The sequence below is a fragment of the Neopsephotus bourkii genome, unplaced genomic scaffold, assembly GCF_033783945.1.
Source record: "Neopsephotus bourkii isolate Nb327-2 ecotype Australia unplaced genomic scaffold, CSIRO-AGI_Nbou_v1 NB_369, whole genome shotgun sequence".
Taxonomy (NCBI): Eukaryota; Metazoa; Chordata; class Aves; order Psittaciformes; family Psittacidae; genus Neopsephotus; species Neopsephotus bourkii.
The window spans coordinates 1876481-1903644 of record NW_026900875.1 but is presented as its reverse complement, the minus strand read 5'-3'; the positions used below and the strand labels follow the sequence as shown (position 1 = coordinate 1903644).

The 27164-nt window shown below is 42.3% G+C and overlaps 1 protein-coding gene across 6 annotated transcripts in view; it reads right to left on the bottom strand.

The window, feature by feature from the left end:
• LOC133209908 (lipoma-preferred partner homolog) overlaps positions 1-27164 on the bottom strand; it is a 313797-nt gene that overhangs the window by 145194 nt on the left and 141439 nt on the right. For all 6 annotated transcript variants that reach the window (XM_061348850.1, XM_061348844.1, XM_061348846.1 and 3 more), the window contains one exon: positions 16233-16355. In XM_061348850.1, coding sequence (XP_061204834.1) covers positions 16233-16355 — 123 coding nt within the window. The remainder of the gene's footprint in view (positions 1-16232; positions 16356-27164) is intronic.

Here is a 27164-nt window from a genome sequence, read left to right as displayed (position 1 = left end):
TGACCGACCCTGCCTAAACTATTCTTGACAGATGTTTGCACAACTTGGCCCAAAGACCCTCCAGTAAAATCAAGGACCTACCATTTCTCAGTGACATCTTTTTCTGGAGTTACCTATCCCTCCTATAGCAATTTTACCCTAATGGCTAATCTAAATCTCTTCAGCTGGATTTTTAAGTCCCAGACATTGCACTTTCTAAAACAGATGTGCAGAACCATTCATTCCCCTTTTCTTTGCAGCTGGAGGTAGACAGACCCTGAACAATTAGGAGGCAAGAAAACCCAGGGGGAAAAGGTTATTTACATAAACAGGATCACAATATGTGTGTGTTTATATATTTATTAGTTACAAAAAAAAAAAAAATCACAATCTCTTTTCTTTCCTAATTAAAACACCCAGTTTGCCCTGCTGCACAATTGCTAAGCAGATTTAAAATGGGGACTTCTGTAGCTATTTTATGGCTAATCAAATGAGTAAATGTAGTGATCTGCTCCAATTCCCATTCTGATTACACAGTGTAGCTATTTCATTCCCTCAATAAGATCCTTGCACCCAAAAAGAATAGTTTAACAAGCTTCAGAGCAGAATGTTAGGCTCAATTTCTTTAAAGGGTAATAGAGTAGGAGTGTCAGTATAATTAGCTTTGTTGGGCTCCTCCCTCACTTTACAATACTTTCTATACAGAGCTTTCACTATCTCTACAGGTCCCCCTGTTAAAGCAGCAAAATAATGCAGAGCACATTAAATTCATACTGGTTGTGCAGAGGAGTTTTGGAAGACACAAAAAGCTGGAGAAATGATGGTTATTTCAGCCAAAAGGGCCCAAGTTTTAATTTAGCTTTAGCAATAAGAGCACACATGTCCATATCTTATTCATCTATAATGTACTGGACTCTTAGACATTTTAGATTAGACAGACTACTAACACACTGATCAAATCATAGTATAAATCACTAAAGTAAACTCTGCATTTTCTTCTCTGCATAGAACTTGGGATTAAACTAACAGCACACAATCTATAATGCGAAACATTATCTAACACATTTGGAAATGTGTTGAATTCCCTTACAGAAAATAAAAGTATTTGAGATACTGATTTTTCACTGTAAGAAACATTTTTTTTTTTTTACATAAGCCAGCAAAACCATAATATTTTGTGCTTGCAGAAGAATTTTCAGCTGATGGTCTGAAAATGCTTTCTGAAGTCAGATAGCCAGGTGGGATATGTGATTATTACCAACTCTGTTTTACAGATAGGAAACATAATGCTAGAACACTTCAAAACGTTACTGAAAATACAGGGACATGTCAGGGAGAGGAAAGGGAAAACATTATATCCCATTTGGTTCCAAAGCACTGTGACTGCACCAGATCTCTTCCAAATCAGTCATCTTGTGTATCGCCTATCACTTTGTATTTACAAGCATCAAAGTGACTAAGGATTCTGTCTTTGGAAACTATCATACAAAAACCTTGGCCAAGAGGTCAAAAACTAGTTAAATTGTTCAATTCTGCAACAACTGAAAAAACAGGGCACTAGGGAAGTTACTCTGAAAAGAAAGTCCCACAGCCAAATCACAAGCTTCACTTCTAATGAATAAAATCCATTACTTCAGAGTAAGTCAACAGCAAATAGCAAAGAAACTAAGGTCCAGGAGTCACTTCCATTTTTTGGCATTGAAACTCACCAGTTTGCAATGAGACAGAAATACCTGATCAGAAACAAATGGATACTGCACTGTATTGCACTACTTTGCCATGGGATGCTTTACATTCCAGAGATTTATATGAGTTCATAAAGCAACTGGATGATCTGATGAAGGAAAAATCCCTGACTGTTATGGAAGACATAATTTTTATCAAGCCAATCTCTGTGAACACCAAATACTTAGATAAAGGGAAATATTCCGGGGGAGTATTTGTATGAATTTGCAGTATTCTTCTCTTCTTCCTTTGGTATTTACTGGGAAGCACACTGAGGTGGAGTGACCATCTGAGGAAGGATGGACAATATTAGGTTCTTAATTTCAGGCCTATATTCAACAACACTTGCTAAAAAAGATACTGAAACGGCAAGGTTTACATTCCAGTTCCTGATCCAAGCAGGTTTCTGTTGTTTTGTTTGGTTTTGTGGTTGGGTTGGTTTTTTTGTTTTTGTTTTCTTTGGTGGTGGGTTGGTTTGTTGTTTTTTTTTGGAGTGTTTTTTTGTTGTTGTTGCTGGGTTGGGTTTTTTTTGTTTGTTTTTGTGTTGTTTTGGATTTTTTTCTTAGAAACCAGGCTTATTCTACTTCTGCCTATAAAAAACCCCAAACAGGAGTAGACCAACACTGTAACGATACGAGCTGGGACAAAAGGTACTTGACTGAGTACAAGACGTGACTTCCCTCCAAGCTCAACTGCAAGACTACAAGGTCCTACAACATTAAAAAAGCATTTATCTGAGTCTAGGAAGCAGGATACCAATGCTTTCATCAAACAAGCCAAGCTAGAGCTGGCTTTACAACAGCTAGCGTTTAAGATACTCAAGAAAACATGGCAGATAAATAAGACATTAAAAATTCCCCAGGGTATAGTTTTCCAACAGAGTGAAAGTGCTACTTCTTCTGCATGTGAGAAGACCTATTACTGAAGACCAGCCAACAGCATGTAATGGAGGTAGTGCTGGATACACTGACACAGTCTATCCAAGGGAGATGGCAATCTGAGCATGAAGTCTTACTGCTTCCCTTATACCATACTGCGTTTATCTGCAGGAAAAGTTCTCAGCTGTTATTGGGCACAACGTCCCACTTGGAAAGCCAGTTCAAGCATTTCTGCAGAGCAACAGGATCTCCTTCACATTTCCTTGAGTTATGAGCTTACAGCTCTTTGGAGGTGCATTAGCTGATTGAGGGATCTGTTTGGATGTATATGGCGTTTTTTAGCTGCTCAAGCGAAAAAACAACTTGAAAATGGCAAACAGTACCTTGGCAAGTAATTCAAAGACAAGCGGACACCTGCTTTAGGTGTTGGCTGTGCTAGCTTAGCCACACAGAAAAGTGAATCAGCTGAACAAATCTGTAGTGTTCAACATAAGCCTTGAAGAGAGGCAATTTATCCCAGTCCACTCAAGCTGCAGCCACAGAAGAGTGAAAGAAAGCCACAGGGGTCCAGTAGCAAATACTACAGGTCACAAATAGCACAACATGACCTACACATCCTCACTACACCAGGTACTGAATACTCATCCAAACACCTTACATTGTGCAGGCGAGCAAAGAAATGGGTTTATTCCTATTCAACAGAAGTGGTGCAGCCCAGAGAAACCAGATGGCTCAGCCAAGACTACAAAACAGCAGGCGAGAGAGCTGGGAGTCTCAGGGGCACATTTACAACACAGGTATGAGAACCCACCTCAGGTTCAGGGTGGGACTACATTACAAGAAAGACCAGATCAGTGATAGATGCTTCAGACTGAGTATTTATTTCCTTCCCCCTCTTTCAGTATAGCCTTACTATCTTTAGTAAGCTTAGAGGCGCAATTACAAAAGCTAATGCCAAACAGTCAAACCTGACCTTTCTCAGGGCCAAAGCCACAAATTCCTACCTGGCAAAGCTCTGATGGATGTATCTGAGAGTCCCATAAAGTGCAGCAAGGAAAGCCGCTTCGGGGTTCAAGCTGCTGTTTTACAAGAGACATTTTTAGCCTATAATTTTACATCTTCCATCTTTCCAAGTTGCTTGAAATTAAAATAAACATGGACAAGGGCCTAGGATTTTATCTGTCACATATTGCTATCATTAAACACACTCGAAACAAGTGGGTTTAGCTCAAATAAAACTGTCTCTTCCCTCTCCCTTTGTCAGCTCAACCAACATCAAATAGGAAACTGCACTCCAATACATTCAAAAGCAATACACGTTACACCATGAGTAGATGATCCATCTGGCAGGCTGACATAGTAATAAGTTTGCTTAATTGTCAGGTCAGGCATATTACAGACCCAGTCTGTCAGTCCTTTTATTACAGCTTTGTACTGGGGAATTTCAACCGCTTTGTACTTTACATGTGAAGATGTGGTATGCATCCACATGGTAGTAGCACACATGCACAGACACATATATGAAGTGTCACTGAGAACAAGGAGATTAAATTAAGCAAGGAAATGCTCAGGTCAAATAGCTCTTAGCAGCTGTATACATTTCAGTCTGGACTAATCACCCAAAGAAAGCAATGAGATATTTACATTTAATTTATCTGAAAATGGACTGGTGAAAACACTTGATTATAGGGGATAATCCAGCACTGGCTCATAAGCTAAAGAGCCAGAGATCCTAAGATGATTCTTCCATTTACATTTTTTAAGCAATCAGCTCATCATTTCATTTTTGGCTCCACACAGTTCCTATCATGCAGCCAGTCTCCTGAGATTGTCCATATATTCTCCTGAGAAATCACTGAGTACACTCAGCAAATGATCGAATTCATCAAATGGTTGTTTTGCCTTTAAAAACACCACAAAATAAAACAAACAAGAAAAAAACCCCAAACCCAACCCCCTTTTTCCTCCTTTGGTTTTGTACCTTACCTCATCTCCTTCTCTTCATTAATGAGCTCAATACTGAAATTATTTTATTTACAGGAAGAATTTAACGTCTTCTAAAACACAATTTGTAGGAAAGATGCCAAATATAGATTGTATTCTCTAGACCACATACATTTGTGATTTTTTACATGAGCACACACACATGTTCAATATAGAAACAGCAGGTGTTCTCTAAAGTTTTATTGCCATTAGTTAGAAATGACCACATTACTCAACAGTGTCAAAGCCAAGTCTTGTCAAAGGTAAGTCTTGCCAAAAAGCTAAAAAGCCTGATGATTTCCAGTATTATACTGCTCTGCTTTGGGGTGCTGGCTCTTGCAGATACCTCCAAAACCTAACAGTGATCTACATTTACCCTAAAGAAGCATTTAATGATTCCATCCTCTGTATGGTATCTCCACAGCTGCAAAGCGCAGAGTGCTCTTGAGCACAGTAGCAGCTCTTTGTCACTGGGGCCTCATAAGACACTGCGACCTTCACCAGGCACCCTGTTCAACAGCCAGATACCCCACCTTTGCACTTTGGACATTAACCGCTGATGTGGACTTCAGTCAAAATGATTAAACAAAAAGATTAAACAGAGTTCAATACAGTATTTGTACTATCTCCCTCCTGAACCACATAGTGCTCAAGAAATCCCAGCTGAATAACAGGGGCTTATCCATCACTTTTTAAGACTACAAAAACAGTCCTAACTGCACTCATGCAGTGCTCTCTCATGTGCAAAAACAGTCCTAACTGCACTCATGTGTACTCTCATGTAATGCACAGCTGATCTTTCTGCAAACCAGCACAGTAATCAAGCCCAAAACCTTATCTTTCCTATTGATAATCACAGCTTGAAACTGCATGTGCCTCCTTGGCTTTGTGATGGATGGAAACAGAACTGTATCTCCTATCCTTCTTGAACTTCCCTTGCATCATGAGTTAATGGTTTTCAAAGAGGGAATCAAAATTGCCTGAGCCCCCAGGACAACTGGAACAATTTCTGGTATGAAAGCTGGTGATTCTTCATGGCTTCTTGGGACAGCAACAGGCTCTCATCAGCTTCTTACCAATCACTCTAGTCTCCCACCAACCCTGAGATAAACAGCAGTACAGTACTGCATGACAAGATATCGAAGTCTCTGACCTGAGTTATGCTAATAACCAGGTGAAATGATTGCAACAATTTTATCTGTCTCTACACATAATGCCATAAAAACTGTACAGCCTGCCCTTCTGCTTGCTATACTTATGCACATGGAAATCTTTTGAGGCAAAGGATTCATTGTAAGGCTTAGAATATTTTGCTTGGGCAGGGAGGACTCAGTCTCAGGATGCATACATTGGGAGAAAAAGTTACAACAATGGCACCAAAATTTCATTTTTCTGGCCAGGTCCATTTATTTGTTTATTTTTTTTTTCATTTTGTTTGATTGTTTGTTTTTAAATCTGTAGGAGAAGACAGTAATACTAACTGAATCAACGCATTATTGATTTCCCAGAGAAACAGCAGTTCATTAGAGTGCTCACTTTCAGCTGTGAAGCAACATATTACATTTATCTTGCTGTAATATTTTTTTCCATTTCATCCTCTTTTACTTACTCATAGAAGTTTCCTATTCATTATTGAAACACCATATGGCGATAATATATGCTAACACAGGCACAGTGACACAGTCCGCAAGCCTGCTATTGAGCAAAAGTTGACAACATAAGGCTGAGAGAATTGCAAGTGCTTCCAAGCCACAATACATACGTCACCTAATTGCATTTCACTGTGATGCAAAGAAGTCTGAGTAAAGGAAGGAACTTCCTTACAATGAAACTGTAACAGCCTGGAGTAATTTACAGTTATTTGAAGAGCTGTAGCAAGTATCTATCAATTCATAGCTTTCAAGTGTGGGCTGGGGTTTTTTTTAGCCTAGGCAGCTTTAACATACAGAAAGAGACAACGCATCTCAGCATCACAGTCATCTCTCAAAAGATTCCAGACAGGAAGGCAAAAGGCAATCAATTTAATCTTACTTTAATGGTTAGCAGTTTTGAACTAGGAACATCTTGCAACAATCCCAAGATATGCTCAGGCTATAAATGTATCACGTTTATTTATGCAGTGCTAGCAGGGTGTAATGCAGAAACTTGAATGGCCAGCTCTCATTTTTCTGTAGGGCACTAGATTCTTCCAGGCAACCCTACCTGAACTGGGGCTTGGAACAGATCTGCTCTGTCTTTGAGCTGTCCACAAAGACCTGTAAGGAGGAGTCCCCTCTTCCTGGTAGGACAGATCTTTGTAAAAACTGACCATGAGAGACAGGACACACCAGTGAACGACAATACCATCCCAGAACATCCCCACTGTGGGTCCAAAGCCCTGTTTCAGAGCAAGCTGCACAGTTTCTCTGTCTCTCAGCTCTCCATCTGCAAAACAAAAGAATAAAACTCCTCCTTCCTCAGGGCATTACAAGGATAAACAGATGAAAAACTACAAGTATTCAACCAGTCATCAAGTAAGTAACCACAAGAAATTTTTAAATGATGGTGCTTCCTAGCGTGTTTTAGCCTTCACCTTTCAAATGTATTTAGAAACTGCAACTGAAGAAGTTAGTTGCCCTCCTCTTTTAAAGAGCGCAACTCAACAGCAGCTCATGTCAGCAGGATCTATGCCTGCACTTCAGTGGTCTCTGAATAGACTAGAGGCAATTCAAAAGCATATCAGGGCAACACTCTCCTTGCTGTGAGTGTAATGCACAAATAACAAAGTCATCATTCCTACTTTGATGGAAAGGCCTGGGGAAGACGTCCAGCACAGGCCACAGTGGGAACAAAGTGCCAAGTGATGCATTGCCATGCAGGTGTTTCTCTAAGCTGCTGTGCTGTTCCCTTGGCTCTGAACTATTTCCTTTCTCTAATAGGGAGGGAAACATAGATGGTTCCTAGTGCGTACAGAAGAAAAATGTGCAACACAAAACGAACAAGCATAAAGAGCAGAGTAAAGGAAGCCTGATTTCCTGTCGACTTGTATCTTGCATCTTGAGCAGACTCTGACCCTTCCTGTTCTCTGCCATTACCTCTCCTGACCACCGCTCCTGTTTCCCTTCTCCCCTTGTATTAGCCTTGGCATTTGTCTGTATGTCAGCCAAACAATCCATGTTTCAGGTCAGAGATCCTGGTTACAGCACAGTCTGGAAGAGCAAAAGTTCAGGTTGCCTGCAAGACACACAGCAGGCTTGGAGCTCTCTGTATACATGTGCAGATGAGTCAGCCCACGGGCCATGGTGTAAACAGCCAACATCATGCTGCAGCTCCCTGAGTGACATGGGTATGGGTCCCTCCTCCCCAGCCACTGAGTTTTGCACACGTATACCCCTCTCCTGGAACCACTTAAAAGCAGCCACTGAAAAATCATATGCGGAGAGCAGCCAACTGCTGGACACCAATGGGTGCTGGGTGAGAAGAATGAATCAACTAAGCTCTCATTTAAAAACGCACCAGCTATTTCCTTGGTGAGTACTGAGCAGGGAAGTGGCTGCCATAACATGGGAAAATCACCACTTTGTGCCAGAGGACTAAGTTCAATTTCCAGCCATATGCAGGTGGTAAAACAACTTCCCAGCTCCAGACTGCTGGGTAGATCAGAGCAATGATACAGGTCCAGGACACCACACCCTTCTGGGCCTGAGGGTTTGAATCCTCCAGGGTTTACTGTCAAGGCATCAAGAAAACTGCTGGCTGTGAATCCCCAAACAGTAGCTGAGTATCAAGCAAGAAGAAAAGTAAGGGTTTTTTATTTCCTCTTCTTGGATCACACACTCCAAGATAGAAGTGGATGCATCTCCCCACACCTGAGACCTCTCCAAATCCTTTTGATAGTGAACGTCCTCATGTAGATTCTGCTCATCTGTTCACATGTGCTACTGGAGGAGGATAAATCCATGACAGGGTTCCCATGTTCTGGCCTCAGCTTTGCTGGTGACCCATACACATCTCAAATCACCTAATCTCCCAGTGCCTCAGTTCTTCTCTCACCCATGAAATAGCAAGCATACTTCCGTATTTCACAGGGCTGCTGTCACGGTGGTAAAGCTAATGCTGCTGAAGCACTCAGATGCATCGACCCATGCAAGGATGCAAGTAGAGTCTGTGTCTCAATGAAACACAAGTCTCTGCCCTAGACTTGGCTGCTTTTTGCTGACTGGACGCATGGACAATTTGTGAAGTGCGCTGGGTCCCTTTGAGATGAGTGCCAAACCACAGAGAGTGCCAAAAAGCAAGGATGGGGAAATGATGACAGGCTTCCTGAAATAATGGTATACAGCAGTTTGGTCCCGTTGCAGGGAAAAAGATGGAAAACAAAACATAACAACAGGTAGAAGGCCTTGAACAGCTTTAGTGAGAAAGAGCCTGACTCTCAACCAGTCAACAAAATAATTACAAGCGCAGAATGAAAAGAAGACCAAACTGTGAGGTACTATTTGCTTTTTATCACTGTTCCCAAAGTAAATGTTTATCTTTATCCATACACAAATTTGAGATGCCTGCAGAGATTTTAAAGTCCAATATATCCTGCACTAGTCATCATCTCAGACTGTAGCCAAGCATGTAGGCAGAAAACCCAAATGAATGCAAAAATGAGAAAGGGGAATGGGGAAAAGTAAACCTTACTGAGATTTCTGTGAACTTGATTCGATATCAGAAAAAAGAGACAGCAGGAGTAGTGCTGCTTTATTTTCACTCTGATGATAATACAAGAGGAAGAAATAATACCCTGCAAAGGTCACTCTTACCCTGTTCATCTGTGACAAGCTGATAATCTGGGATCTCAGAAAACTTTCTTTAAAAATCTTCACGGACATGGTCTTATCAAAAGGATTAAGATTTAATACATACCAGCAGATGCAACCAATTCAAGCATCTGCTAATCAGAGCAGTCAGTTTGCCACACACACCGGCTGGGGCTGATCAGTGCAAGAAAGTTTCCCCTTGTAGAGAAATCCACACGTACATGAAATCATGTTGGCTATGCCTCCCAATTCACATGTATGTGGCTGAACATCTCTGCCCCGTGCACGCTCCTCAGCCAGCAGGCGTGCCAGGGATGGCGTGACAGATGTGTGTTGCTCACAGCCAGCATGCCCACAGTGGCACTCCTAGAAAGCTTCAACCTTGCAACCATCTCAAACACCACCCCTGCAGGGTGGGTATGTCACTCTGCCTTTGGAGAGGTGAACAACAGAAGGAAGAGTTTCCTGGACATTGAGGCTTTGCTTCTTGAGTGCTGGGAGTAACCCACTGAAATTCCTGCAGATGGGATGCTTCCTTTTCTACTTTAAGTAATTCACCTGGATTTTACAAACAGCACAAAGCCAGCATACTACAGCCAGAAGTGGGAGCACAGCTCTCAGAGGTAACCTCAACTTTAAAACAGCCTGTGCAATTCCTGATATCTGTGACTATGGCAAAACTGTCATGGCTTGCTGAGAACAGCCCTCACCATCAACCTTGTGATGAGCCTGCATGAGCCCTCCTGTGCTGCTACAAGTGTTGGAGCTCATCAGCTTGGGCACACCTCTGAGATACTGTTGACCCTCTGTGTCCACGTGAGCCACCCAAGTCAGTGAGGATATGGTGGCAACTCACAGCCTGCATGAAAAGCACTGTGTAGGGCATGTAGCTCTGGAGTAGCAGGACAGTCCTACTAAAAGGTCATCACCACTTTATGTTGGATGGGGGATGCTTTCTGGTTTCAGCAGATAGGCTTACTCTCAGTGAGCCTTTCTGCCCCACAACTAAATAAATTAAAAAGTCCACAAAACCCAAAATGCTAAGACATCAAGTGAACAAATACAGAGAGCCCCTTGCCACTGGGAAAGTGCTGCCTGGCTACCATGCTGTGCTGCTGGACTCAGAAGCCTCTTTGGCAAAGCTGCACAGACTTCCACAGATTAAATGTGCTCAGATCATCAGAAAGAGGCCTGGGCATTTTTATTGACTTCAAATATCATCTCTGAAGACAGCAGAAGCTAAGCTATCAATTTCAGCCCAAATTTAATTAAAAAAGACTCAGCACCATTCTGAACACCTGAAACAGTCAAATTCCACTGAGTCCCATAACTAAGGAACCACAAACTCTTAAACACTACAGGAGTGAGGAATTAATTCAGAACCCACTGATCTTAATTTGCTTGTACCCCTAAACATTCTTTCTTAAAAGAAAGAGAAACATTCCTGATAAAGAAACAGGATGCTAGCAAATACTCCACAGACTGTGCTTGAAAAATTCTTTTGGTGCATACCAACCTAATAAACCAGGCTCAGGAATAAAAGGAACAAGGAAACCATACTCTGAGCCTGGACTGGCAAATTTGCATGGATTGTTTTGAACACAGATTCAGCAGTCTGCTTTTCGCAGAGCCCATATGTCAGTTCCACAGCCCAGACCAAAAGCAATCATAAAGCTCTTTTTCAGTGTTAGAGGAATGGTGAGCAGGAGGCCTTACTCGTGGTTGGAGATACAGCTATGTGTAAACAAAGATAAAACACCTGAACTCTTAGCCATGCATTCTTGGTGCACCTATAAGTGGGGCACTATAATTAGAAATACACATGGAAGAGCACCCCTAGGGGTCTTCAGCACTCAATATTTTGCCTTGTTTCTTGTTTGCCATCCCACAGCTGAAACTGTTCAATCCTGTCCCATCACTTTACAAGAAAATTTGTCCATTGCCTTTTCACTGCTTTTGTTATCCTCAAATGGTTGTCAAAAGAAGTGATGGAATAACAACCAACACTGTCAAACATTTAAATCCTTTTTAAATTCCAGTCATTAGAAGACATTATTTCCCAGTATGTTTGGAATTTAATGAAAATGTATCACTCTTTTAAATTTAATTTTCTTTACTCCTTTATTGTTCTGCAGCTCACATTGAGAATGAGCTTCTTTTCCTTGAAAATATTGCTGACTTAGGCTGAGAGTGTTGCGTACTAGCAGATGTCTAGTACTGGGTGTAATGGTACAGAGGCAGGGACATAGGTGAGAATCCCTAGATACCTCACCTAACTTTGCCTTCAGTTTCCCCACCTGTTAGATAAAATTACTCTTTTTCATTATTTGTACAACCACGTTACCTAAAGGCCTTCAATCCAGACCAAGATTCCAAGTTCCTAGATGCCGTACATGGGTAGTAAGTGGCAAATGACACTGAAGAGGTTGCCAAGCTACAAGGACGGAAGAGATTTTGAGAGGAAGCAGAGTAGAAATGCTACATCCAAGGTCATTTTAGCAGAGTGGTGGTAGCTGGGAATGAAACAGGTCTCCCGTGTGCCAGCCCAGCCCAGCCCAGCCCAGCCAGTCCCCTCTGGATCAAGCTGCCTCTGAGAGCTGTACCCAAGCAGATTTGATCTTGACCATCAAATCATGGGCTTTTTGCTTCTTAAATACTCCATAAATTTGGGCCACCCACTATTTGCTTTTAAAAAAAGACCAATTACCCTTGGACCAGGTGTATCTTGTACACCTCCCACAAAGTGCTGGTACACCTGGTACACCTCCCACAAAGTCCTATTTTACCGAACAGACAATCTGCAGTGAAAAAATAACCCTAAGTTTTTGTATGCTGCTATTTCCAGTATTTCATTTTCACAGCCTCTGCTGGAAGCACCCTCTTCAGAGTCACAAAATTTTCTTGTTTTTCAAAAAAGTGCAAACATTTCTCTCATGGGCTTAAGGCCTTGCTGCACACATCTCTTAAGCAAGGATTTAAGCAGAATGGGTACAAATTTAGGAAAATACCCTTTAATACAGGAGCCAGATGACCACAGCATTCACCAGCTCCCCTAGTCAGAGTTCACCCTGCTCCTATCCATGGAAATTATTCACCTAAATGCCTTGTCTATACAATCTCCTTTTATCAGTGAAAGGCATAGTGGGTTCCCTGCCTCTGAACTTTCCAATGAGTTCAAGATCAGGTAATGTTTGGTACTTTATAAAACTTCAGCTACTGCTGAATTTCTTTAATTTAGTCTCCCCTACATCACCTCACATGACAGAAAGCACCCTTAGATGCTGTTGTGCTGCAGTAAAAGATGATTTAGTTTTGTAATTTTCTGCTCTTTTTGATCGGTGCAATTTTGAAAGAAAAACACCTAGCATTTTAATCACTTGTGACTTCTCCTACGATTTAGTCAGAGACTTTCACTTGCAAGTTGTGGGCTCAGCCCAGGGCCGAGGTGATAGTGATCGAAAGCCGCTTCTGACCCACATGTTGCTGATAGTGAAAATGAAGTAAACTACCAATGCCTAGAAAATGTCTGCTCAGGGTACTCTCAACAACTGCCCCCAAACAGAGACAAGAACTAACCAGGAACAAAGCCTGAAAGAATTTTCACTTAGAGGTTCAGCAACATTGGGGTTGACTCACATTGAGGTACCACATTCCCAGAAGGACCTCCTCCCACCAACCCTGCCACTATGAGGAGGAAAGATCTGTTCTGCTCCATAAAGGATCTCTGTTGCAAAAATCCTTTTCAAACTCATCACTTCAGAGGAGAGGGAAACAGCTCTGCAGGACAACTTCCTACCACTTCTGCCCAGGCCAGGGGAAGCAGCCAGCAGGACTTTGATGCTATCTCTACCTTCATTTTTCAGCTCAGATGACTTGAATTAGGCAGAACCACTGAGTGAAAGGAGGGTGCTGCTGACCACAGGTGTCAAAACCCCCTCTCCCTTCCCTCTATTAATGGCGGTCATTTTTACTTCATTACAATGTCCTTGTCACCTGCCTGGCACAGAAAAAAATATTACCAGAGTGATGCCCAGGTAAGCAATGCATGGATGGTGCAGAGGTTCATACTCATCCATGTCCTCAACAGCAGGTCTGCTGGCCAAGGGGAATTGTCTGGGGCTGACACTGGCACACCCATTCTGAGAAGTATTCTTTTCAAACCTTCTGCAGAGGGTACAAATCTCTGTGTCTCATTGCAATCCTGAGCTCATACCAAGGATCAAAAGAGCTTCCTTCTCTGAGAATTTATGCCAGTGTGTAGGGTATGTTAGATAAACTGCCTGCCATTATCCTGCTATCACTCCTACTCTAGTAAAAGAGGACTATGTTACAGTTTAGTTTTTGTTGCTTTAAAACTATCCTGAAGATAATATACAAAAAAGAAACCTAACAATTTTTTTTCTTATTGCAGAATAGGAGTACCCCTAAGGGCAAGGTATACCTATAAAATTATTATAATGCTTTAACTGCATAAGCACAACTGGAAACATCTTCTCTGAAAACAAGTCGTAACTCTATTTTCCTATCTGCAGCCATTATCCTGATAAATTTGGGAAGGTCATCTAAGGTGTAATCCAATAAAGGTGCTGATGTTCTGAGTAAGTACCTCACAATTTGCAGCCTAATCTATTATCCTACTATAAGACTATCAAATGACTCACCAGTTTTAATACTTAGTACATATCAAACAAAGGAAAATATCAAAGCTTTACATTCTAGTTCCACCTTTCAAGGACTTGAGTAGTCTTTAATTACAGCAGATGATACATTCAACTCCAGCGTTTTCTTTCTCTAACAACTATACTTAGAAGTTGCTGTAGCTGTACTTTTCACAGAACATCATTACATTAACCCATAAATCCTGAAAAGTCTGATAAACTGAACAAAGAAAGTAGGGATTTTAGTAGAAGATCTCAGAAATGAAATTCAGCTTCTTCTGCCTGCTGGATCACACACAGTGATTGTGATGCACCAAGGAGCAGCAGCATCACTCCTGGGTAGGAGGACAAGTCCTCAGTGCCCCCACCTGAACTGTGGGCAAGAAGCCATGGGAACAAGCATGTGCACTGAGCAGCACACATCATCTTGAATGCTGATGAACTTAAGCAGTCAGATCAAGTCCAAAACTTGGTCTATGCCTTCCAATCCTCCAGAAAATGAAGCACACCTGCAGAACTTTCTATTTGAACACTGTGATGTTTTTTTTAAATGTTATAGGAACAAAATAAAAGTTAAAAAAAAAAAAACTATTCACAGAATATCTGATCTGAAAAGAAGCATCAGGAGACAGTCAGCAGTACTGTCCTCAAACTGCAAACGCTCAGCAAAGTGGTTACAGAAGGTTACAGAAGTTATATGCTGGAGCTGACCTCTGGCATTGCCAAGGAAAATGGCAGTAAAAATTTCATCCAATGTTTTGACACTATAAAGCCATTCTCAGTAACAGTATGCATTCTTACGTGTCTGGCCCACGCAAACAAAATGAACATGGGTTATTTGACATTGTGCCTGAGCACTTTCACTGTTACAACTGTCTCATTTATCACAACAACAAAAACCCACTGGGAAAAGGACTAAATTGTATCTGGTTTATGCTGTTGCTCTTTTTGACTGGCTGACCCAGATCAGACTGTTCTTCAAGGACAAGTCTGTAAGTTTATGCAAGAGCTGTGCACATGCTGCGGGAATAAAAGAAGAGTTTATCAGGAGATCCCTGCAGAAGGGCTGGAAACCACACAGGCCACCATGCCAGAGCCTCTGTGTGCAGATGGATGCTTTCAAAAGTGCGCAAGTATGTTTTAACTCTGCTTTTGCTAAGCTCACAGGCTTAAACAGGGCAAATCTAAACAAACTAAAAGCTACTTTAGTTCTGCTGCAAAGGTACTGGTTCTCAAGTGCTTAAAAGAAATGCAACAATGAAAAGAACCAAAAAACCCACTAACCAAAGAGAAGGCCTGTTTTGGTAATGGGTGTGACCACATCACTCAGCTACCACTTTGATACTTTTGATTTCTGAGGTTTTATTCAGGGCTGACATTGGTAAGACAACATGACATACGTATAGCTGCACACATACCTACAGACCCATATACAAGTAAGAAATTAGGCCAGTCCTGAGATTAGGAAGCAAAGGCAGAGTACAACTGGGCACAAGTACGTCTGGGATGATTTTACAAGATCTCAAGAATTGCCCTTTATAAAGTGCCACTGGGGTGTCATACTTCCTCTGATAAATAGATCACATCTCACCAGAACTTAAATAGCTCCACTTAAGCACTACCTAGACAAGTGACAAAAACTAGCTGAGCTGCTGTCACCCCTGCAGTCCTTGTCTAGACACAGCAGAGTAAGTGCAAATTCCAGTCTGCCTTGCTGGGCTACAGCCACCCTGACAGCTGAGCTACGATCCAAGACACTTCATCGCCACTGATTAGATGACAAAGACAGAAGAAAACAACTTGAGACATGGATATCTGGGTCTTTCTGTCAGTGTGATACATTAAAAGTTAACAAAACAGAAAAACAACAAGGGAAAAAAGCCTAACAGTACTTGTGAACTGAGCAGGTTTTAATTCACAAGCTATTGTTGGTGGAAAGTCAAGGCAAATTAAATATGATTTTTTGCAAGTATTTTCCTAACAATCTCCATGGCAATCTAGCAATCAGGATCAGAGGCCCTTCGTTCAGAGGTACGGCAGCTTTTGAGCCAGTGCCCCCTTCAGAGTGACTGCGCCCTTCTCTCCATTGACAGCCACATCTGGATGCTATCACTAGGAACTGGCATGCCTGTTTGCAACAAATACCAAGTGGTTAACAAATTGACTCCAGCAGTCAATGCTGGCCACTTTCCCACTCTCTGTTTACGCAATATGCCACTAACCTGTTGAGTCCGAGGTTTGTAAGGAGAGCTGCTCTCTAGGTCAGCCAGGATGCTCGTTAGAGAGTCGATTTCTGCATCTAAACTGGACCGCCTCTCCTCAAGTGTCTTGCCACCAGGATTCACCTGAAAGAAGAAAGGAGAGTTCCAGTTATTTAAACCACTTGGCCTGCCACTTGGTTTCATATTGTCCTAATAGAGCTTCTACCATGCCCAGCAGTAAAAACTCTTGGGTTGCAGGGAGAAACATGCTGAAATGCTGTAGCTGTCCCCCAGAACCAGCAGCTAGCCTCAATCTAACAAGGATTTAGGCTACTTTGGTTTTTTTCTTAATGTTGTTCCCACAACGGTCCTATTGTGTTAAATTGACTTCCAGAATTATGCAACCCAGTGTGCAATCTGCTGCCAAGGTGAAGAGGCAGGACAGTTTCCACTCCCACAGATAGAGAAGACGTATTTTAGAAAGATGTCTGGCTGGGCAGCCAAAGATGCCATGTTGCCATCCAAGGCAAAGCAAACACAGCAGAGCTGCAAGCCACAGTGGCCAGCACCTGGCCAACTGCACCTATTATTATTTCATATCAGTTTGTGGTGGCTGTACCTGTATGATTCAAAATTTCTTCACAAGTTTCATCTAAAAAATGAGCTCCTCCAAGGCAGACTGAAAAAGTTCAATTCATTCCTAGCAGATTCAAGGTGAGTGGCATGATTTGTGATAAGCAATCACAAAGTAACATAAATAAGGTCCTTGTGAAAAAGGCTATTAGACAGGAAAGCCCATGCCCAGAACAAGTATGAACATACAGGCAGGACCCTTTCTGATTCAAAACATCTTCTTTCCCTCTGTTTTCAAAACAGCACAGCCTCACTTGTGCTCAAGATAGGGATGCTCTTGGAAGGGAAACCAAATCTCTTGAGACAAATGAAACCTACACACTGAAAGTCTTTCCTAATCCCGAGTAATTTTTCTTTTGTCCTTCCATTTCTGATTTACCTGCAAATTCCCCAGAGTCTCTCTGGTGTACATGCAACTACAGAGTTTAGTGCAGAAGATCTCATTCACAGCTTGACTACTACAATAACAAAACCACCAAAGATTTACCTAACAACTCACCTAACTTCAGCTGGAAAGCCTGTTCAGACCATAATAGCACCTCTGCACAGACAATCCAGCTCTGTTTCCCTTCACTCTCACCAAGTTACTTCAATTTTCCAAGCCAAAATTTTACCTTCTCCTTTGTCTCACTAGCTCACACACAGTTTTTATTTAAATTTCATTTCAGAAGCATTCAATCATTACCTGTTTTACAGAACTCCCCAGTCATCAATCCAACACATAAATGGCAGGCTGGTCAAAGAGAGGCAGACTATGCAAAGCAGGCAGGCTCTGATCTGCCAAGCTTATACGTGCTGAGGCACTCATTAGTTCCTAATGATTATTAAATCTTATTGCATTACAATAAATTTGTCTTGACTAACAAGAAAGTGGAAGCTCCAATGTGCTTTATGCAAGAACATGTCACTTGAAAGGCTGAGAGTCAGGTTAGAAACTACTTACAAACTCAACTCTTCTTGCCTATTTTTATTATAGAGCCAAAGTTTTTCCATCCAAGCTGTTGCTCAAATACTTTTCACAGGAATTATTCAGATCATTATTCCTGGCTAGCTGTAGCCACCTGGATTTTTTAATCTGCAAAATTACAATTTCCTTTCCACTATTAGTGCAGTTCATGGCTCTTGCTTGGTTCTTCTTCACCTTCCAGTTTCTGGCCTATAATTACATGGCAGCCACAGGCTTCCAGGACACAAAACCTAAGATTGCTCCACTTCAGAGAATTTTTAAGACAAGCAGCCAAAAGCCAGTGTGGAGAAGGGCGGGAGATGCAAAGGGCACCCAAGGCCCCAACATTTGAGGTGATACATCAAGTCAAAGGCAGGCCCACTAGAGTCCACACATGGCCTGTTCAGTATTCTGATCCTGGAGAGGAGGGATAGTGGCAGGTGAGTAGATCAGCCAATTTCATTTCTGCCTCTTAGCCTTTCTGGGCCATATTATTCCCTGGTTCTCAGTCCCCAGAACAATTATGCAACAGCTGACTAGCAAATGCTGCAGAACAAGTTGTAAGATTGTAAAAGTTAAATGTCCTTTGGAAACCTGGAAAAATAAAATAAAATAGCATGGAAACATCTCTATTGCTTCTGCATTCTGTAAAAGATTTAGTTATTCAACTAAAACATAATCAACATAGATTAAGAGTCCAGTTCTACAAATGCTGGAGCACAAGGCAGTATGACAGTCCCAACGAATAACACTACTAATGTGTGTAAGGGCTTTTTTGACTGGACTTTAGGTACATTTAATAAAAGGCAATCCTCAAAAACACAGGTTTCTGATTGCTCTCTCTTCCTCATCTCCACAAATCTTTTTCTCCCCACATTGCTCCAGATCCAACCAAGGAATTTGCTGCACATAGAAACAAGAGAAAAATTTGCAAAGCTAACTTTAGCAAGAGGATTAAGCTGCTTCTCTTCTCATGCTCTTCATCATGATGTTGCTATAAAAGTTTTATGATATTGCTCTGGAACAAACCTCAAGCACCACGTCCCAAAGCACAACAGGTTCGCACAGGCATGGCTCTGCTCTGAGGAACCCAGACTGGTTAAGCTCATGACCTCACAGATACAAACATCGGAACCAGAAAGAACTCCTAATTCTATTTCTGTCTGGATTTATGGCATTGTTGCAGACATGTTGCTTGTGCTCTCGCCCTTTCAGCGAGCAGAATATGGAAAAAACTGGTTTAAAAAGAAAAAGGATGCTATCCTTAGTCTGGCCAACGCAAGTTCAACAAAAAGCAAACAAGCCAGCCCAGTCCAACAAATTATACATGCCAGAGACTATCCACTCACGTGAACTTCTGCAATGCCTACACTCCTATCCCTTGGCTCAGTTCCTGCTGTGAGGCAAAAGACAGAAAAACAGCAGAGAGCTTCACTGTTTGGCTTGTTTGCCCACTCCTGAATTCCTGGTGTGCAGTCAGAGCAGCTGTGATGGTAATCCACTCCTGAGCCCTGTCAATCCACTCTGTTCTGATAAAAACTGGCTTTAATTTTGCTAATCCTGCCACCCAACACTAGCCAGTGCCACAGGTCCCCCCACAAAACCTCAAGGGGCATCATTACAGAATATGCAGTGTAGACAGCAATGCATGGCCTCAAAGTTTGCCTCACTGGACTAAGAAAGGAAGTAAGATTACTCACCAAGCTAGAAGACATGAAAAGCACAATAATTTCCCTAGATTGACACCTTTTTTGACAACCTAGATCACCTACTCTTATCACATTTTGCAGGTCACAGCAAGGAAATAAGAATGCTTCTCTTTTGCCTAAGACAGCTCCTTGCAATGTGCTCAAAGAGAAGAATCTGTCTCGCAGATGTCCTTCCTAGCTCCTGCTCCAAATTCCTTTCCCTACTCACACCCAGCTGCTTTTCTTTTATCCTCCATTTTCCCCTCTCTCCATTCCCTGTTTGTTGCCATGCAGTGCTGCAGCTTGGGACAGTCATTAGCCTCTGGGATGAGAGATGCGAGGTGGGCTGCCAGGCTGGCCTCTGAGCCTCTACAGGAAATAGAATTGATACCCATGATGTTGCTGTGCCAGGAGAAGATGAAGGGTGGCTTTTCAGCAGCAACTGCATGACTTACATGGTCAGCAGAGTAAAAGTAACTCCAGAGTCCCAGCGTATATTTTCTGCTAACACAAGACAATGACCAAACCCCTGAGTGCTTTCAGAGAATCAGGACTTTGCTCACTACACTGCACCTTTTCAGCACCAAAATCCACCTTCTCCCCATCCACCTTAGCCTTGCTCAAGTCTTCTCTAAAGTAGGTTGAGTTGAGCGCATTTCATTAGCATTGTGGCCAGCTCATCCTCTGACAGATCCAGGAACATGAGCTGTCGTTACTGGGAAATGCAGTGCTGTTATGTATGTACAGACACATTCAAGACAGCAGAGCTACAGCTAGACACACAACCTTCCTTGTAGCATCAGCTTGCTCTCTGCATCCTGCTATCACAAGTCACTGATAACCTCCTAACTCACAAGTGGAAGAATGGAGATGAACACCATGGATATTAAGAAAGGTCATAGCTAATCACTCAAAACAAATGGGCTGGGGGCCTCCAGTGCCTACTGCTCCTGGTACATTGTTTTCACTAGGAGCCTGAGGTGTTTGGGGAGCTCTCTATGGGCTGTGACAGGTCAACACTGTCTGCATTTATACACCCCAGCAGCAAGCAGAAAAGCCCTTTGCAGCAAAGACAGTCATGGAAAGGAAGGGTGAAAGTAACAGAAGCAAGGAAGAGGAAATTTAGGCAAATCAGGGGTTGTGAACACGTATATAGCAAGTAAGGACTTTTGCCTTGAAAGAATTTATTTTCTTTTCCTCCAGTAAATTTCAGTGAACTACAGACAAGGTTGCACCCACAACAGCCACCTGCCATGCTCTGCAGGCTGTCGAAATCCTTGAGTAGGCACTGAGGAGGTAGGAAGAGCAAATGAAACAGCTCTCCAAACAGTGAGTTAGCATCTCTTTCTACTGCATGGCCTCAAGTGCTGGGCTTAGACAGAGCCACAGCCAAAGAAGGATGGGGCTCTTATTTTCTGTTTTAGCTAGGGGTGGGCTGGGGAGAGGAGGGAAAGATGTTTGATTTTTCCAACAACACCACTGCCAGAGGCAAGATCCTTCTGGGACACACACCTTCGCCACCCCATCTCTCTTCCTGTAGATTTCCCAATGAATTATCTCCAGGGTCACAAAAGCTGTCTAAAGCCCCAAAAAGCACTACAGTGGCAAAAAGATGCATCCTCTATCAGGTAAATGAGGCACCCTGAAGATGAGCTGCTCTGTCTATTTCTCCCCTGAGCCTAAAGACAAGTGCAAACATTTTCTTTCAAATTCCCTAATGTAAATTAAAACAGTCCCAAGAGGCTACCCCACCAAGCATGCACATGGAGGCAAGAGCTGACTGAAGCATTCAGGGCAAGGGGGGTCTAAGGTTGACTGATGCCTAACCACTGTTCCAGGCACCAAGGAGGGACTGGAAAACTAGCTGTGCCCTTTAAAAGCAGAAAGATTGAGTCTTTTGAAACAAATCCGAAATGATGGAAGATTTCAGCAGATGTAACCACAGTGATTTCACCAGACGTGATTGTATCAAGGATCTAATAGAAAAGAACTTCCCTGCTGTTCCATCAGGCTGAAGCCAGGCCTGAAATATCCTTTTCAGTCTTTTGATGACATCAAGGATAAAAGCCAAAGGGAAGTTAGGTTTTGATTTATTTTTTTCCCCTGCCCTTTCCTGTTTTCAGGCACGGAACCGTTTTACCTGGTTTGTGTTGCTGAATATTAAAAGGACCAAAGGAAAACACTTCAAAAGTTTTAAGTGTTCAAAGGCATCATTTGGTGTCTCTGAAACACCACTGTCATTTAACTGAGCAACATTTCTACAACTCTGGCCACTTTTGAGGATCTCCCAGTAAGGAAGCAGGTGAGCCTACCTGGAACAGGACTTAAATCGGGTGGAAGGCAATCATCTACTAAACACCAGCCTACCTTACTGCTCCCAAAAGGGCCAATAAATGTGTCACATACATTCTCTCAGAAAAACTCACGCCAGCAGCTGTGCCACTTCAAACCACAAGAAACACAGCAGGGTAAAGGGGACTGTGCTTCTGAGGTCCAAGCTCAACCTGGTCACAGACCCATGCCATAGGTCTGGGGTAGCCACAGTCCCATATTCATTTTCTCCACTCATGGAAAATGAAAATAGCACTGGGTATCCTAAAGATTGACTGATCTTATCTCTGAAGCAACTGGTGTTGCAAAGACCTGCATGGGCTTACAGCTGAGGCAGATGAACAAGCAGATGAAGAAAAGTTATTTGCTAAGCACTGCTAGGAGACATCTTGCAAAACCTTAATAACCAATTTATAAACTCACTGTGGCATAAGAGGTTTATAAAAAGGACAAATAATAAAAATACCCGGCCACCCCCCCAAAAAAAAGGACCCAAACAACCAACAACAGAGAAAACACATAGCAAGAAGAAAGCATGCAACTAGAAGGCATCAGTCTCAGAACAATAAAAAAGGGTGTGTTTTTCATCACACAACATGGTACTAAAGCTGCAGAGCTACTTCTGCTACACAACACTGTGGTTGCTATGAATTCACATGGATTTCAAAAGCATCTGGAGAAACATGTGGAATAAAACTCCACCAAGATACTTAATAAATAAAAAATGTTCTGTGTTTCTCCTTTTACATTTTCCTCTGGACGCTCACTCCTGACCATTTGTGATCTGATTTGGCTTTCCATAAACATTTACATGAAGCCTCTGCTTGTGCTTTCTAACTGCCAGCTGGCACCAGTCAGGAGTCCCTTCTGCTGGTGGGTACATGTCAGTCTATCCAGGTTAATAACTGCAAGTTGCCTTAATGCCAGAGCTTGGACCAACACTGGAAACCCACTTCTTCCTCCTTCTAGCTGAGACAACAGAAATTACATTGAATTGCACTCAGCCTCCTGGGACACATACGAAAGACAGCAAAGACTTTGTTGTAGTTATGAATCTGTATAACAATAAGGATTTATATTTCCCTAGAGATCAGTGTGACAGGCACTCCTCACATACAGTGGTTTGGAAAGATCCTCATCCCCAGGAGCTCACTGTCAATTGGTTACCAGCCCCAGGAAGAGGAAGCAGGTAGAAGGGTTAAGAGTGAAGTGCTGCAACTCAGAGACACAACCAAGCTCCTTCTGGCCACCAGATGAAGACAGCAATCCACCAGACCAACTCAGCTCCTTAATGGACATTTCATTCTTCGTATTTGCTGTCACAGCCCTGACAAAACATGCCAGAAGACAACAAACTGCTGTCCAAGCCATCCAAGCTCCAGCTGCAATTTCACTGCAGGATGGCCCCAATTTCACATAATTAGAGGCTTGGATCCAAGCCATAGCCATGCTGACCACTGGCCTGTGGAACAGTGGCCCCTGTTCCATCTCTATTTAATAAGCCACTGCCCTCTGCACATCCAGAGAGGGGCCCCAATCCCAAAACCAGCACCTTGGCTCTGTTCAGGTGGCTGAATGCCACCAGTGTAGATGGGCAGCGATAATGCCAGGGCAGAGCCTAGGACTGTGTTCCCTTCCGAACATCTCCTGCCCCTAACACTGGAGAGAAGCTTTTGCCCAAACACCCATGGTTTCTTCAGTCTTCTCAAGACCACAGAAGAGGGTTTGTCCCTGAATATTTGCTGAGTGAGCACAAACAAAAAGAAGAATGAAGCTGCATCACAGAAGTTTAGCCAACAGGCTCTGTGGCCTGGGGCAGGCTATGCTGAAGCACTGGGTACAAGGTCAGCAGCAGATGAGCTCGGTGGCTGTGATGGGACATGAACAATAGTCCATAAGGAGATCTGCAACAATCCCTGTCCCATTGCTACCCTTGAGGACAACAGCAGGCAATTATGTGACAGGAGTGAAGAGGATGCAGCAAATAATTAATGCACTCATTAATTAATTTTCAGCCCAGGGGTGTGCTTGTAGGTGCCCTGGAGATGCCAACACAGAGGCCTTGTGTTGTCTGGTCCCCTTAACCCCATCTGCTCTACCTCAGGATGGTGTTTTATCCAGGTCCCTGCTCCCCACATCACAGACTGACACATTTACCTTGGACATTCAAGCCTGCATGCATCTTTTTCGTGTTTCTGACTGCTGCATTTTGCTCCTGGAGGGAAGTCCAGGTTGGCTAAGTGGAGCTTTTGAAACTGTTGAAAATGAGCAAACTGACAAATGCCATTTAGTTGACTGGAGGATCTTCACAGTGTGGAACAGCTAGTACACACGGAAGAGGCATCATGATCCTCAAGCACATGAAAGCAAAAGAATGGATTTGATAAGGAACAGTCAGGGTATGAAAAAAAAGGAGTCCTGTGAGTTGACATCTGCTAGAGCAGCAGACCTGATGGTCCTGATAGTTTACTTAACATGTCTGATTAAAAGCTTTGGGAGTCTTGTCTGCGTTAAGTGCTACCAGATGCAAAATCTGCAGCAAGATGAGAAGTGTAATAATAAACTAAGAAGGCACATAAAGTTATCTGAAATCTGAATGGGGAAGACGGGGAAAGAAGGGGGAGCATAAATCCAGTTTATTTTTCCATTAATGCAGTTTAATATTCTCCAGGTGGAGTTACAATCACTCATCTTTGGGAATTAAAATGAATTAGTGAAACATTCCTGTTCATCAGCAGAACATACAATATAAAGTGGATTATATCAATTTTTTTTATGCCTTCCACAGGACAACACTACCTCTCTATTCACGGGGCAGGAACAGCTGGCCATTAAATCCTTCTGACACAGCATGACTTTCACTGACTTTAACTAACTTTACAGCAGCAGGGAATATATCCTTTTTCTTTTAATTAATGCAACTACATTAGGAGTTGTTATTGATAATTATGGTGACTGTTAAAAGTTTTCCCTTTTTTTGCCCACTCCCCACCAACTTAAAATCTGCTCCAATATCGTCACAAATTAATGTTTAATTAGCCATCAAGCAGAGCTGATGTTCCCCACAGAGTATTGCTGTTTGCAGGAAAACCAAGAACTAAGAGGAGATATTGGATATTTCATCATCTGCCCCCAAGGGGAACCATAACTGAAGAGTAACCAATTACTCCAATAGAGTTGTGAAGTTTAATCAATGTAGAAACTAAGTAGCTCATTAAGTGTCCACTGTATTAAAGGAAGACCTTCCCACTGACTCATACAACATGGATGTTACACGCCTAAAAGATCTCATGGTGATGTCCAAGACCAAAGACCCCCTTCATCTCCACATCCTGGCCAAATTATGATCTTCCTCTTTCCTTTTCTGGCATAAGGGAAAAGGGAAGAGGAGGACGGCTCCAACGGCACAGGAAGTGTTTGACAAGACATGAATTATACACGCCTACACAGAGGGTAAGCTGTCATACCCAGCCCCCCAACCCTGGATTTATATTCTATATGGGAAAACCACACCAAACACCAGCTCCTGCCCAGTGCCGTGCCATCCTGGAGCATGGAAAGCACAGAGCTGAAGGTGATTTTACTCCTTTCAACAACTGTGATGAGTCTGACACCGAAATACCGTGTCCAGTATGGAAGGCAGAGTTTTAAAACAGAAAAGCAGAAACAGCTGACAGGAGACATGTAGAGAGCTCACTTGGTTTCACTTATGAAGGAGATTGAGTAGCTTGATAGCAATAACTAAACAGCTTCACAGAATAAAAACGTCAAATAACACAAGACTGTCCAATCCAGCAAAATAAAAAAGCATGCAGCAGCTGGGAAGCCAAAGGCAGGGAAATTCTATTTTAAAATAGCAGAGATATACACTTATGTGTAATACTGCAGGTAATTACATGCTAGAACCAACTTCCGAGATTTCTCCATCACTTCATGTCCGTGGATCAAGGCTGGATGCATTTGGTCTCTCTGGGTAATCAGGTAAAACTTCATGATCTGCAATACCCAGAAGGGCACAGCTGGCAATTTAATGGCTCTGCCTGGTCCCCACATTGACAGAGGTGAGAAAGCAACAGCACTGCTGCATTCATAAAGATCTACTGAAATCACTTCGTGTTTGTACCACTTTAACTGGAAATTAAATTTGCATGAACAAACTCTATCCCACACAAGACTGTATATTGTGACAGCTAAATGAAGAGCTTTTTAAAAGGGACATGTCTCAGGCAATTTTAATCAAAAAAGATAGGTTTTGTTAAAGCTACCAATTTCAGAAAATTAAGGTTGACTAAAACTGTTTTTAAAAACTCCTTTTGGAATTTAATCACATGTTGGAAACCCATATGCAGCTGCTTGTGTCACCTGCAAAACAGCTCTATAAAACATAAGCATATGCTTAATTTTACACGTGCGCTTAAGTTCTATCAACTTTAATGAAGTTTAAGCATACAGTCAAGCTTCTCTGAATTTGAGAAAGCATTCCTGAACATGGGTTGTGAAGCTATTAGGAAACCACCACCAAAAAAGAAAAGTAGAATTAAGATCGGCCAGTTGATTTTCACAGCCTGAATAAGATCCAAGTCCAGAAGTTAAACACATAACATACTTCTGAATTTGTTTGCTTGTTTTGCTGTAACAGGAAGGGGTGCCTGCCAAAACATTTGCAAGGATTCAAGAATCTTCAAGGGAGCCTGGCAAAATGTCAGCAAAATGAATGTATAAAACTACATGAAAGTCAATGGCTAGGGTTTGGCTCCTGTAGAAATGAGTCATGTTAAAAATCTACTATATGTCTCTCAAAGCTGATGAAAATCTGGACTCTGCTTCAGTCCACACATTCTTGGGGTGGTTGATGGCTGCAGTCCACAGATTGCAAGACAGCTGGGCAGACCATGCAGTTCTGATTCACCAAGGAAGGTCTCTGCCTTCAAGAAGTTAGCAATCTCATTTTCTAAACCATTAGGCCCGCTTTTACCTTCCCTTCAAGGCTGCCAGATGTGTGTCTGGTATTTGATTTGGTTGGATGATCATGGGTTTTCTTCCCTTTTTAACAACCACCTCCTCATTCGGACATCTTACCTTCTACATGTTTCCTAAATGAGAACCTCAGCTGAAGAAAAAGGACCTGAATTACACAGAAAGCTGAACAACAAATGACTTGTGCTGGCCAGAGATTGCTGCAAAACCTTGCAGAGAGAATCCCCAGCATACAGATCCCTCCTGGGTGGGCTCCAAGGTTTATTTTTATACCAAGTATATGCAGATAAATGAATGTAAGCTGTTTTTCAGTAAGAATTCACACATCAGAAAATGTAGTGTCCCAGTACACAACAGAACTCAGGAAAATATCTTTTA